This window comes from Fundulus heteroclitus, chromosome 6 (genome assembly GCF_011125445.2).
Source record: "Fundulus heteroclitus isolate FHET01 chromosome 6, MU-UCD_Fhet_4.1, whole genome shotgun sequence".
Lineage (NCBI taxonomy): Eukaryota > Metazoa > Chordata > Actinopteri > Cyprinodontiformes > Fundulidae > Fundulus > Fundulus heteroclitus.
The window spans coordinates 10,383,727-10,398,264 of NC_046366.1; the positions used below are offsets into that span (position 1 = coordinate 10,383,727).

The 14,538-nt window shown below is 43.1% G+C and overlaps 1 protein-coding gene across 2 annotated transcripts; it reads right to left on the reverse strand.

Moving 5' to 3' along the window:
- Positions 1-3,367: 3,367 nt before the first annotated feature.
- Positions 3,368-14,176, reverse strand: LOC105917179 (nucleolar protein 9). Of its 2 annotated transcripts, XM_036138024.1 has the most exons (12): positions 14,061-14,176; positions 13,339-13,629; positions 11,318-11,554; positions 10,765-10,977; positions 8,828-8,935; positions 6,028-6,169; positions 5,746-5,938; positions 5,520-5,660; positions 5,251-5,370; positions 3,828-4,040; positions 3,630-3,735; positions 3,387-3,541 (listed from the first exon to the last, which is right to left on the reverse strand). In XM_036138024.1, the coding sequence occupies exons 2-12, from the start codon at positions 13,574-13,576 to the stop codon at positions 3,387-3,389; spliced, it is 1,866 nt and encodes a 621-aa protein (XP_035993917.1). In that variant the 5' UTR covers positions 13,577-13,629; positions 14,061-14,176. The 2 variants fall into 2 exon arrangements, with proteins under 2 accessions (XP_021165925.2, XP_035993917.1); XM_021310250.2 differs by lacking the exon at positions 14,061-14,176 and having other exon boundaries at positions 3,368-3,541; positions 13,339-13,576.
- Between the last annotated feature and the right edge of the window lie 362 nt (positions 14,177-14,538).

Here is a 14,538-nt window from a genome sequence, read left to right on the forward strand (position 1 = left end):
TGGCAAGGAAGCAGAGGGGCTGGAGAGAGGGAGCAAATCAGACGGCGAGAAGGGGTTGGAAGAATGCTTTGAGGAGTAATGGTTGCTTGGAGACCGTTGTCAAGGAGACAGTGAGTCCTTTGGCATCTGAAATGTCCTACATTTATGTTGATTTTCAGAAGGAAGAGGGTTTTTTTTAAGTCCAATTTCACTTTTTTCCCCCCTCCCTACTCAAGCAGGAGACTGACAGCAATAACATCAAACGGAGGATGACTCCTCATCCTCGGCGTGATGAAGAGTCATACGGTGACTCTGTTAAAAGGGGGGGGGCGATGAAACAAAGGTTTTTGTCAGACTTAAACGGGTCAAAAAACTGTCAGATAACAGAAGTCATGTGAGAGCCTGGCTGACGCCCACAGGAGGGAAAGAGGAGGGAACGGGAGACAATATGACAGAATTTGTGTCTGTGACACCCTATCGGCGTCTCAAACTGTGACAGATATCCTCCCTCTTTGTGCTTCCCTGCCGCTGACTCATTCAGTGGGCATTTTCTCTGGTTCTTGGGCAAAAAAGAACACTTCATGCGAGCGAGGGGAGGCAGAGGGAGCTCAGATGACTTAAAACCACCCACTGAGTATCACTGGAAGCCTGTTGAAGTTCCTCTTCAGTTTCCACTAAAGAAAGCCTATTTTCAGTGAGCACTGTGCATAACTAATGAGATACGTGTTTCTTCCCTGTGGGTGCAGGGATGGAGGTAATACTGACGACGGAGCAGAGTTTGTGAAGAAAGCAGATGTGGCTGTGACTCTGGAAGGGGAAGCGACTGAGAATCTCAGGGGGATCCGTCTGATTCTGTTTTCGAGGAGCCATGGCTCATCGTGGCCCAAAGGTCATTATTCCTCTGCTTTATCCAAAGGGTGCAGAGAGTCGATTACACGCGCACACAGTCCATAATAAACAGCAAGGGGAAGCGCAGAGGAGCATAAGCCATTGTCGGAATATCACGAGGCACGTGTAATTAAACTTTGTCTGGAGAAAGCCAGAATGCAGGGACACATCTAAGGGTCAGGTGATCGTAATGGCATGCTGCAGACACACAGTGCAACCTCGTCACAGGCTGTGATCCTCATGCAATTCTCTCCTGCATGTCCACTAATCTGGATTTTACAGCAGATCAAAAGTTGGAGGGACAGCTATGTGCTTGGCAGATTAACCACTGAATGCCATCAGAAGATTAGCGCTGATGTTGTAAAATGAAACGAACACAATGTAGGGCACAAGTATTAAGGAGTACAGGAACTTTAAAAATACAATATCCCGAGCCTTAAATATCTCTCAAAGCACAATATAATCCATCGTCCAAAAAGGGATAATAGATGGATGTAGAACTCTGTGTAGACCTGCAGGCAAGACAGCAGGAGCATTAAAAAAAAAAATCAAGACTTGGTCACTTTGGAGGAGCTACAGAGATTCCCAGGTCGGAGAACTTGTCAATAAGGTGACTACTAGTCATACACTCAACACATATGTGCATGTATTCACAAAGAATCCTATGAATAAAAGATGACTAAAATTAATTATTTTCGGCGTAGAATTATTTAGGATAAATAAATAATAGGAAAAATATTTAATAATCCTGAATAGAAATTGGAAAAAATTTACAAAGTATATACACGGATCAAAAAATACTGGAAACACTAAAATAACATATCTGAATGGATGAAATACCCTTGTTAAATACTTTGTTCTTTATATAGTTGAATGTGCTGATATCATCACACAAAAATTATCAATGGAAATAAAATGTATTAACTCATGGAGGTCTGGATTTGGAGTAACAAAAAAATGAAAGAGGAAAAACACTACGGGCAGATCAAACGTTGATGTAATGTCCTTAAAACATGTCAAAATGAGGCTCAGTAGTGTGTGTGGCCTCCACCTGCCTGTATGACCTCCCTACAACGCCTGGGCATTCTCCTGATGAGGTGGAGGATGATCTCCTGGGGGCTTTCCTCCCAGACTTGGACTAACACATCCGCCAACTCCTTGACAGTCTGTGGTGATACCTGCCGTTGGTGAATGGAGCGAGACATGATGTCCCAGATGTGCTCAGTTGGATTCAGGTCTGGGGAACAGGCGGGCCGGTCCATAGCATCAATGCCTTTGTCTTGCAGGAACTCTGTACCTAAAGGCAGTCAGACTACCTCTGGTGAGCTCATGGAGGGCTGTGGGGCCCCCCAAAGAAATGCCACCCCACACCACTACTGACCCACTGCTAAACTGGTCATGCTGGAGGATGCTGCAGGCAGCAGAACATTCTCCACAGCATCTCTAGACCGTCACGTCTGTCATATGCTCAGTGTGAACCAGCTTTCATCTGTGAAGAGCACAGGGAGTCAGTGGCGTATAGGTCCGTGTACCTTCAGGCAATTCGATTTTTTTCCGGAAAACCAAAAACGAGAAAACGGAAGTAGTTTCCGTTTTCCGTTTTGGTTTTCCGGAAAAAAATCGAATTGCCTGAAGGTACACGGACCCGTATAACCCTGATGTACTGGCCTGTCTCCTGGTAGCACCTCCATGCTCTGGACACTACGCTGACAGACACAGCAAAGCTTCATGCCACAGCTCTCATTGATGTGCCATCCTGGATGAGCTGCACTACCTGAGTCACTTGTGTTTGTTGTAGACTCCGTCTCATGCTACCACTAGAGTGAAAATACAGCCAGCATTCAAAAGTGACCAAAACATCAGGCAGAAAGCAGAGGAACTGAGAAGTGGTCTGTGGTCACCACCTGCAGAACCAGTCCTTTAATGGGTGGGTGGATGATATTAGTGAATACGGGCACTGTGCTTCAAAGAAACGTGTCAAGAAGCCTAAGATTTGCAAATGCACACCCCTGCTTCTCAGATTGTCATCCTTTGTGTTGATCTATAGCTCACATAAAATCCTAATAAACAAAGAGCAACAAAATATCTAAAATGTTCAATATACTCCAAATTTTACAAAGCACTGTATAATGAATGGTAACAAAACAGGCCATCACAAATTACCACCAGAATCAGACAACTATCATGCAGTGTTCACTTGTATTCAGATAAAACTCCCTCTATATGGCGCTGGGTATCAGTATCATTGGCATTAATTCAGTCAGAGAATACATCAACTTTAGAATCAGCAATATTCTAAAACTGTTGAGTTATGTATGGCTTGGTATGAGCTCTATTCTTGGGTCCACTTTCAGCCTTTTAACATGGACTTCAGAATACACGCACCTCTAGTACCACCTACAGGCCACATCTCTTCTCGCATTGAATGGCAAGACTTGAAATCTAAATCCAGCAAGTGAGTCACATTTTCTTATTAATCAAGCAAATAAACACAAAACAATTTGAATAATCTGACATTTTTATTCAAGAAGGTCGCTGAAAAGCTTCCGTTTCTTGGACTCTCCTGTCTGGATCTCCTGCCAGTGGGCTCTCCTGTGTGCAAAGTGTGAGAGGGCAAACTTTGCCCAAACGTGACGAGCGAACTGATCAGACCTCAGCTTACTTTCACTGGGAACTGGAAGAGGAGGCCAGAAAAGAAGAGGCGTAAGTGAAGAACTGGGCAAGCAAAATAAAACCAGGAGCATAAAAACCGTCGGCGTTACCGAGCTCCTGTGCGATGCTTTGCCTCTGGCTGACCGACGCGCTGTTCCACACGGCTTCAAGTACTCGACTGCCCAACTTGGAGCAGGCCATTTGCACATACTGGCCCTGTGGGGAGAAACGGCGTGTGACGCGTTACATTTTTGTACCCCAGAAAAACCGAAACACAAACCTGTAAAAGCCTGTGAGCGGTCCTGTACCTCCAGTCTCTTGAGGATCTTGCCCCTGCCTTTGTCGCTGGAAGTGGTGATGAGGGCCTGCAAGACGTGGCTGCCGGACGGGTCGCAGGCCATAGTGAGGAGGTCGGCGGGGCTCAGGGAGCGCAGGCTGCTGAGAAGGTGTGAGCGCTCCTTAAACTTGGCCAGCGCTTGGACCAGCAGGGAACCGTGGTAACACATGGAGGTCAGCGGGACCTAAAAACAGCGACCGTCGGAGAAAAAAAAAAAACGGTTCAACCAATCTGATGCAGCATTGGAGACACGTGCAAGCTAAAAACGTCACCAGACGATCAACGCTTCCAAGAGACACTGACTAAAGGAAATCTTAATGCTCAAGAAAGTAAAAACAAAATCTAAAGATGACAATGTATAAAAACATGTCATCGCTCTCTTCAAACTGGAAAATCTACTGAGAAAATGAAGGTTGCTGATGTCATATATTAAAGCGTAACTCCCCCCCAATGTAAAAGCATAACCCCATCCCCAGACACATTTTACTATTACTATTATTTTGAAAAAAAAAAAAAAAGCCACCATCGCTGGAGGTTGAGGGAGTGGGGCTGAGCTCAGTTTGAGCCGCTGGCTCAAGACGCTGAATCAGCGATGCCTGAAGCTGGTTCTACCGAGGCAGTGGAGGACAAAACAGCTACAGTTTCTGAATGGTAAAGTGATGTTAGCAGCATCAATGCTGACAGGGGCTGATGTTCAAAGCAGTAACAAGCGCTAAACACTACCGATCAATGCTAATGATGCCACCTCCTGAGTCTCAATCAGAAGCTTTTACACCAGAATGTGGGGTAATTATGACGAAAGCAGGTACCATTTGAACCAACGGGAAAATTCAACAGCTATAGCCTCCGTTCAACCCTAAGAGTGCACCACTAAGACGGTTTTAAGACAAATGTTGCAAAACTAAACAAGTTCACATAAAAATTAACAATAAAGTAGCAACCTAGGCCCAGTTTATCTTCAAAATTGTTGATTTTGTGTTGAGTTACACTTTAAGCAGGAGGTGGACAACTTGAGCAACGACACACTGTAAAACCAGTAAGATAAAATATTGGGCATATTAAAAACAAATACTACAACACAATGGTCTTAAGGCCTCTTGGTTAAATTAATTGTGAAACTAGACTTCAATGTGTTCAAATAAACAATAGAGTTTCTCAGTTACTAAAAGTTTTTATGGGGGTTCCCCAAGGTTCAGTACTAACATGGAGAGATATTAACAATATATTTAAACTTTCTCAATTTAAACATTTATAAATCTCTCTTTTATAAAGCAACTCAACGACTTAATTTTTATTCAATGGTGTTGACATGTTAAATGTGAGCTCAAAAGTCTAGTAGAATTTAAAAACAGTAAACTGACTAAACAAAACTATTACAAGAGTTTACAGATTACCTCTTTCTGTGTGCTGCCCTCTGTTGAGTCAGACTGGTAATACACCTCATAGGTGAGCAGGGACATGAAGAGCGGCAGGCAGCAGACGTGTCGAGAGCCGGGCTCAGCGCAGTGGAACGACTGAGGGGAATCACAGCACAGAACTAACATGAAGCCGTTGAGTTGGGGGAAAAGGATGGAGGCGCACGTTAAAACAACAGCTGCTTTGGAGAAACCAGGAGCACTGTCGCGTTTTTTTAAAAACAGAGGAAAAACCTTTGGAGGCTTACACTCAGAAGGCACCGCATCATCTCGTCCTGCTTCTCTCCGCTCTCTGCGCAGCTTTCTGCTAACTGGACGATCACGCCCATGTGGCCCGCGGCCAAGACGGCCTCCACGCCCTGGACCAGCTCGTCAAACAGCCTCGGGAACTGCAGGAAACGGGAAAGTCGTCAAATTAATTCCAAGTGGTGAACTCTTCAGCCCCCAGCTCAACAACAACAACACGTCGCCTACCAGTTTACACTTGGCCGAGGCTGCCGTCAGCCTCTGGATGGGGAAGTTGGCGATGGGGTGGAGGGCGAGGTCAACCAAGCTGCCCTTCAGGTGGTTCTTGTAGAGGTCACGGAGCAGAGATTTGTGGGATAGCTGAATGATCGTCTCTATGAGGCGACTGGAGGCCTGGTCCTTCAGGAAAACCAGCAGTGGACTGTGGGAGAAAAGAGAAAACAGCATTCATCATCATAGCACTTTAACAACAAGCTTTTCTAAGAGGCTTTAGGGAAAACCGTCTCTAACCTGACTCCGGGGGCAGAGCTGCGGCTGGTCAGGTACTCCATGGTGCGCCTTAGAAGCTGCTTGCAGAGTTTAGGTCGCTTTCTGTGACACACAGTCAGCATGGTCTGGAAAACTGCACTGGCAGCACCGTCTGTAACGCTCACTAAAGTAAAAGAAAAAAAAAAAAAAAAAAAAGGGTGGTGTTAAAAACTTTGAGAAATTAAAGGACTTCAGCAGTGCAGAGTCATGCCAAAGCATTCATGCCGTCAGGACTTTTTTTTTTTTTTTAGATGTTACCACATCACAGCCACAAACCTCAATGCATTTTATCACACTTTTTTTAAATAGATTTATTAAATAGAAAAGAAAAAAAAAACAAGGTAGTGCATGATTGTGAAGTGGAAGGAAGACGGTGTGACGTGTGACCTCTCATTTGCATTTAGCAAAATCGGAGGCAATCGGACTTGGTGTGACAGAGCTGGACCTCTGTCCCTCATCCACATATTTCAAGTACAGAGACAGCGTTCACAGACAGAAACATGGGTGTGCCATGGGCTCCCCTGGGTCACCCATTGTGGCCAATTTGTACATGAAGGACCACCAACACACTGGGTTAAATATGTGGATGACCAAACCAAAGAAGTTTTGAGGCATTCCCCAACCACATCAACTCAGTGGACAGCAACATAGGGTGTACCAGAGAGGATGCCAAGAATAACATGTTGCCTTTTCTGGACTGTGTGGTACACATTGAGGAAGATGGGGGGTCTCAAAACTGAGGTTTACCGGAAGCCCAAACACACAGACAAACATCTGCATTTCGATTCATATCACCCACTGGAGCACAAACTCTCTGATTTACTGACAGCACTCCCTCTGCCACAGAGGAGAAACAAAAAGAATACAAGCACGTCAAGAAATCACTGCAAGCTTGCGCTTACCCAAAATGAGCCTTTTGTCAGAAAAAACAACAACAACAGTGTCAAAAACAGAGGAGAAAACAGAGAGACGCGAGGACATTGTCATTCCACGTGTGTGTCAGGAGTTTCTGAGACACTCGGGAGAATTTCCTCCAAACACAACATACCAGTCAATTTCAAACCTAATAACACTCTCAGACAAAAAGTGGCTCATCCCAAAGACAGAAGACCCAAACCACAGCTGAGCGGCGTTGTGTCTGCGGTCCAATGCAGCGAGGACTGCTCAGACTTACATTAGAGAAACTAAACAACAGCGACATAAACACATGGAGCAGCACAGGAGGGCCAACAGCTCAGGTACGATTCAGCAGTCCACCTGCACCTCGAGAACAAAGGGCACTCTTTTGACGACAATGATGTCCAGATTTAGGACAGATGGTTTGAAAGAGGGGTGAAAGAAGCCATCTTGGTCAAAAGAGAAAGATTTCCTGAGAAAATAAACAGAGGACGAGGATTGAGCTTCCAGCTCCTCAGTGTTTACAGCTTGGTCCTCCAACTCATTCCAAAGAGATTACATCAGCATCTCATCATCATTCAGGTGACCAAGTACTCCACTCAAACAGAGCAATATTAGCTTCTAATGACCCAGGATGGTGACGGGTGGGTAATTGATTTGCATCTGACCGAGTGTTTCTAGGAGGATGGGCCTCCATGTGCTTAAAAACAGCAGCACACCAACTGCAGGCTGCTCAAGTGCGAGCCACCAGAATCGACAAAGACTCCTGGACACGTGTCGAAACGTTTTCAGAAAGAAGTGAACGAAAGTTGCCTTGGCTCTGATTTAAGCCTGTTTGCTGATGTGACGACCCGGATAACTGAGAATTTGCACAGGCATCTGGATTCAGCTTCACAGAGAAAGCCATTAGAAATCCTGTTTGCAGACCACATGGAAGAAAAGGTGCTCTGGTCAGGAGAGAATAATGATGGACATTTTTGGCTGATATAAAACCCTACGCAGATGCGGACAGCGCACATCACCCTAAACCCACCACTGAGCCGGAGCAACTATTTAGATGACCTTTAAAAAAAAAATCTAGACGTGACATGCTGGTGGAGACATATTCCAAAATACTGACTCAGAGGCTTAAATAAAAAACTACACAAAAACATGACACACCTTTTTGATTATAAAAAAAAGCTGAAAACTGTTTGCTTCCACTTCACAGCTATGCAATACTTTGTGTTGATCTTTTAGGCGGAATATCAATAAAATACAAAAAAGTTAAAAAGGAGTATAAACAACTTGCATGAATGTGTGGTAAGTAAATGAAAGAATGCATATAATCTTTAACGGTGTATAGGTAGGCATGTTAAGGAATGAAACCGCCTGCTGGATTAGAAACACCCAACACCAGCAGTATTTTATAAAATGGTTCTTTCTGACAGTCAGGATTTAGTAAAAAGCAGCTTCACAGCCTCTGCGTGTGCATTTGCCCTGAGGGTTATTGACTTCAATCAGTTTTACTGATGAAATGAAATGGCTGCATGTATTATATAAATAATCTAGACCGTATTTTTACAGAAGACATTTCGATTCAGTGCTTATGCTTTGGCTCTGCGGGTTTTCAGACTAGAAAAATGACTTCAATCGCTTCTTTTGAATCTCATCTTCATACATTTCCTTTCCTACAGCAACACAAGTTTATCAACGACACATAAATGTGTTCAATACTTCTAAAAAACATCAATATTTGAAAATAAAATCTTGTATTCCTCTGTGTTAGATTTTTCTCTTTGTGATATGATACAAAGAAAGAATTGCCTCGTCTATAATCCGGCAAAATAAAAAAAAAAGGCGAAGACAGAGATGAACTCCGATGGTCTGATGAAAGGCCGCTTACGATTAATATTTTCCATCAAGGTCTCGGTGAGGCTCTTCAGCTCGTACCAGAACGAGGTGGGAATCTCAAAGTCTGTCAGATGAGGGGCCGCTCTCTGCACTTTGGCACCTGGTTCAAAACAGAACATCAAAAGAGAAACGCACACGTGAATACAAAAGTTAAAATGAACACACCTCAGGGTACGGAGCCCTGATGCTGTAAAAAAAAAAAAAAAATCTATTGAAAAGGATCAAAAGCTTAATTTCCTTTCTGTAATCTTCAGAGGAGAAGGGAAAAGGAAGTACATTACAAATGAGACGAAAATCTCCTTTTGGGCAGCTCCCTGTCAGTCAATCAGTTTGCCCTCGTTTTGCTCGCGGAGGCAAATCAAGTAGTTTAAAACCTCCAGCAAGCAATTGCTGCAATTTGCATCAAAACTCCTCCAATTTACACGGGAACACACGTATTACGGACAGATTTGGTTATTGTGCATGACCACCCCGTCCCAGGGACATCGTTATCTCTGGCGGGACTCAAACCAGCGCAGAGGAGTCGGCATGAAAATAAAGATCTTTTTTTTTGTAGTCTGAGCATGAATGGGTACTCTGCACAGAACAACAAAAGAAACGTCTCGAGTAATTAGCACGGATTAACCCATGCAGGGAAGCATGGGCGCATAACCAGAGGGAACCTGGGGAACAGACGAATCGAATGCTGGCAGCAAAAACGGAGGAACACGAAATAATAAGTTATTTAGAAAGCCATTCTTTTTCACGGGTGATCGCCCTTTTCCCTTGTTTGATTTTTTTAAAACATTCCCCGTTGAGGCGTTTTAGGATTTCTGCAGTACGATTGTGCTGCCAGTCTCGTGCACGCCGACTCATCCTGCTGGCTTTTCCCCATCACTGTCAACACTCACACTTTGCCTTATATCCTAACTTGGATGTCCAAAATTATTAAACATGCCACTTTACTAAATAGCCTTTGACATTATTATTTGTTTTGTCAACGCAAACTCAAAGCAGCACGCTTGTTTTTGAGTTTTTAAAGGTATATCCCGCTCCTCAGGGCGTAATAAAGGGCATCGTTTAAATATTGCTCCGATGCGGCCGCCATTCTCACCGTTATCGTTACAGAGAGGCGCTGCTGCATTATAAGATACGATGCTTTATTTGTCATTATACATACAAGGTACATACAATGAAATTTTGTAGATCAGATGGAGGGTTAGCCTGAGCTGCTGCGACTGACCGCGCTGCTCTTTGTTGATGTAGCAGTAGAACTGCATAGAATCAACACACCCTCCAAAAGGCGTCGCTGACTGACTTTTTTGGAAACGTAAAAAAACAAACAACACAAGTATTGTTTAACCAGTGAGGGCACATTAGCACAACCAGCTCACGCAGGCAACTACACTTTTCAGTGTGGAAGGCGATGCTTAGCAAAGTCAAAGTTAGGATTTTCAGCATCAGTGAAGTTTTCAAGTTTTCAGCATCCGACAAGAGGGGAACTGGAACACAAAAAGGCGAAGATGACGTAAACTGTGACTCGTTAGTTTTGACCTCTGAGGCAAAACGCGCCATTAGTTAAGGACTTGTTTTCTTCAAGGACCACACATACAAACAGTACTAATCACCAATAAGAGGCTTCAGTCAGTTGAAAATTTCTAATTCATAATAAATTTGAATTTTTGGTCTTTGTTTTAAAAGGTTTTAAAGCGACTGCTCTCTCACACAGTGGCACTGCATAACTTCTGTCCCAGATATAAAAAATAATGACTTCTGGTAAAGTAGTTATATTTTCACACCTTCTACAGCCATAGCCAGAAAATCTGGAATCAGTGAAAGTCGGTTTTAGCAGGACAAAGATTCACAAAACCGGGAATCAGGAATTGGGCACCGAACGGATCAGTTCACTACAACAAGATGAGGTGCCTCTGGGCGTCTGTGTGCGTTTACCTGGACGGGCTTCGGTGCGAGGAGGTCCAAGGCAGCCCCCCAGCACGTGTAAAAGCGTGCGGACCACGTGCGAGCCATGGACGTGTTTGATGAACTCGGCGCTGTTGTCTCTCACCACCTGACTTAGGGACAACACCTGGGTCTCCAACACGCCAGCACTTTCCTCCTCCTCCTCTTCTTCAGCGGCTTTTGATGGATCCTTCAGTGAGAACTCTAAAACAAATATTCAGAGCACGTAAACACGGGTAATTGTGTCCTACTTTAAGCCTTTTTATTTGCGTGAAAACTGAAGAAAACAGATGATTAGCTTAACAACAAACATGAATAAAGGGTTTTATTTATGTTTTTCTCCACATTTCACATGTTTTTGTGCCACAGATCCCAGGGGAAACACTCTTATTTTGTCGTATGTTGCCAGTTTACGATGGCATGACATTAAATCGATTCGAGTTTGAAAACTAACCAAACACACGTCATATTAAAGTCTTTCTCAGTATAAGAAGCAAGAAAAGTTTAGAAACAAAGCCAATAACCCCATCTAAGTCCCACTTACCATCCCACCTGGACATCTGTCTGAGCGCGCTCTCCACAACGTGGCCGCCACACCGGTCGCACGACGCCTCCTTAAAAGTGGAGCCCAGCTCTCCGCCCAGCTCGGCCAGCACCTCCCCCACCTGCTCGGGGTTGGACAGCTCAAGCAGCCGCTGCAGAGTGATGCTTCCCGTCTGGTCTGTCGCCACCAGGCTGGCTTTCCCTTTCACCTCAGCGAGGACGTTCTCCACAAACATCTCTGGGAAATGTATCGCAAATGTGTTTAAATATTTTTCTTCCGAGACATTTGCAAAAGGCGCACAGCAATGTCACAGAGAATCCGCACGAGGAATGACTGTTATACAAATATGTATTAAAATGATCAAAATAAATGAACTGTATCTACACTAAGGCAGAAAACAAACTATGCTGTCTGTTGTGCCCACAGTAATATTTATTCAATCTTGCTCTTTGTGTTTTATAGAGGTAAACATATACCTGGGTGAGCCTACCATTCCCCGGGCACATGCAGCACAAAATTACCTCAGTGCGGCCAGCACTAGTATTGACAGTGAACAGCGGTTCAGCGCTGTGGCCCATGTCATGGAGCTTGTGAAAAGGCAGAGATGCTCACTTTTGTCCAACAAAACCTGCCTCTCACACTGTACTGATAGGCTTGAGCTACATATAACAGTCAGGCTTGTTTAATTGCCTTTAAGGACTGGATGGATGGTTACTGAAGACCTAAGTTTTAGTTATAACGTAGCACACGTTATTTGGCTTTTTTTTTTCGCCTGTCTGAAAATCACATCTTCTGCTACACAATGTTTGTAGCAAATAGAATAGTGTAGTTAAGACTGAGTCCAATTAAGAGGACTGTGTTCTGCTAAGAAACAGAAGCTGCCATTATTTTGCACTTTTGATTTTGCTTGCACAGGGAAAAACTAATTGAGGTTTGAGCTGATAATTAAGACTGAACACACACATAGTGGGGTTCTGTTTTTAGTTCATTTTTAATTTAAGTGACTGTTAAGCATATTTAGATATTGATGCTCCTCTACTAATCTGCACTTATCACATGCCAATTGTGTACAGAGGTGTTATTCAGTTTTGTGACAATGCCAAATTTGCACAGTTTGGGAGAGACAATGTCATAAACAAATTTGTTTACATCATTTTCAGAATCCCTTTTTTGCATCTGTATTTGACAGTAAGCCAATTTAACAAAGAGTATGCAGAATAATAGTTGTTTGTTTTTTTTTTACAGAGGGAACTACATAGCCTTTCTAAGTAAATATAGGAGAAGAAATATCGGAATCGGTCAAATTAGTTGTGAAGTATCAACATGTGGGGTATGGGGAAAAATTCAATATCATGCATCCCTACTAGGGAGTAAGCCCAGTTGGGAAGTAGTTATGTTTTGTTGATGATGTTTATCATTTTAGACATATTTATCCAGGTACCAAAAACAACTCTTGTATATTTCCTTAAAATCAATAAAGACATCTGGGTTTTTTTTCTCCCCGGCGGACATGCCCACCCTGTCCACTGATTGCTTTTCCTGGTGACAAATGATGCACACCCAACCCATCCACAAAGAACAAAGAGGTTTTTCTCAACTTCCACTTCACAAAGAGTCCAGCTGCAGTTCCCACCCCTAAGGTCCCTCATTTGATCCAGACGCTCAGCTCCTTTTGCATTCTGAGCCAGTCATGTTGCAGCGTGACATCTCAGCTTTCCTTACTTTCAACAAATCTCTTTCTGAACTTGGTTACTTAAAAAGAGGCGGGGTGAAAAAACAAGCATGTTAGAACCCCAACGGCTAATTTGAAATGTATTCAATATACAGACCGTAACTGCTAAAATCTAAATCCTAACCTTTTCAGCCCACAAATAAACTGTAAAGAAAAGAAAATAATAAACTGTAGCCCAGCAGCGGTGTGAAGGACACACATATGGGAACATTTCCTCCATATGTGCAGTTGATGTTCTGCTACAGAGGAAAGTCACTGTATGTGAACTCTTTGAATTAATCCAGTTTACCTCTCTCGTCTTCTTCTTCAAAGCCTTCACTCAGTCTATCCCCAACACGGCGGAAGTAACCAACACTCAGAGCATCCAGTCGCTTCCTGCCACCATCACCCTTAGCTTTAGGTCCTTCTTTATCTTCCTCGTCCCTCTTCTTCTTCTTCCACTCTCCTCTTCCTCCATCTTCAGCGGGGTGCCTCCTCTTCCTGTCTCCTCCTTTCTGTGGCTTCTCTCCTTCCACTTTAGCCAGCATGTTGGATCTCAATAACACATGCAGAATACAGAGCAGAGGCTCAGCCTGGATCCCTGGTTAAAATGGAGACAAGTTCTCATCAAAATTGGGTAAAAAAAAAAAACAACAGTCTTGTTCTGACTGAGAGAAGCCTTCACTTTAGTTGTCATTGTGCTCTTTAGCCTCTAGGAATAAAACAATGTGTGTTGTATTTTGTTCTGGTTTTACTGCATGAACGACGAATTTAACCTCCAATGGAAAATAATATTAACTCTGAAGTAGTAATTCTTTACAGGTTTGATATGTCTAAAAGAGATTAAATCCCCATAAAGACCACAGAGTTCGGCTATAAACCAAACAGCACGTAGACTTCTTGCTAGCCCCGCTGCAACAAAACCGAACGAGAACGACCGCGAGATCGTTGTTCAATGAAAGGGATAATGATTTATTTAAACTGTTTTTAGCCGTAGATGAATGTACATTTGAGAAAAAGTGCATTACTCACGTGTGAGACCTGTAAATCTTCCGGCTTCTTCTTCTTCTACAGTTTCTTATCGTGCGGTTGGAACGCAGCCCTTAGATGGATTACTGCCCCCTACAGGAGTGGCGTGATTAAGGGTAAACAAACTGCTAAAACGAAATATGAAAAGACATTATTTCAGTATTTAATCATGAAAGCTTTCCTCCAACAATTAATTAAAAATAAGTTTTTCTTTCATAATGTGTTTTAATGTCAATTTATTCTCTGCCTTAACTGCTAAACTCAAATGACAAATTACTGTTTTTAGCTAGTTGTTTTGTTGTATCAGATTATGTTTGTTTGATGACTGCTTGTTTCATAAAGTTTACTGTCTGATTCTAACTAACATAAATTTAAAAAGAAAAAATCATCCTTCCCAAGCTTGACTTTTATTTACATTAGCTTTATAATCAATATCACAGTTTTCTTGACTTCTGCTTCTTTATTTTTTATGTTCTCTCCT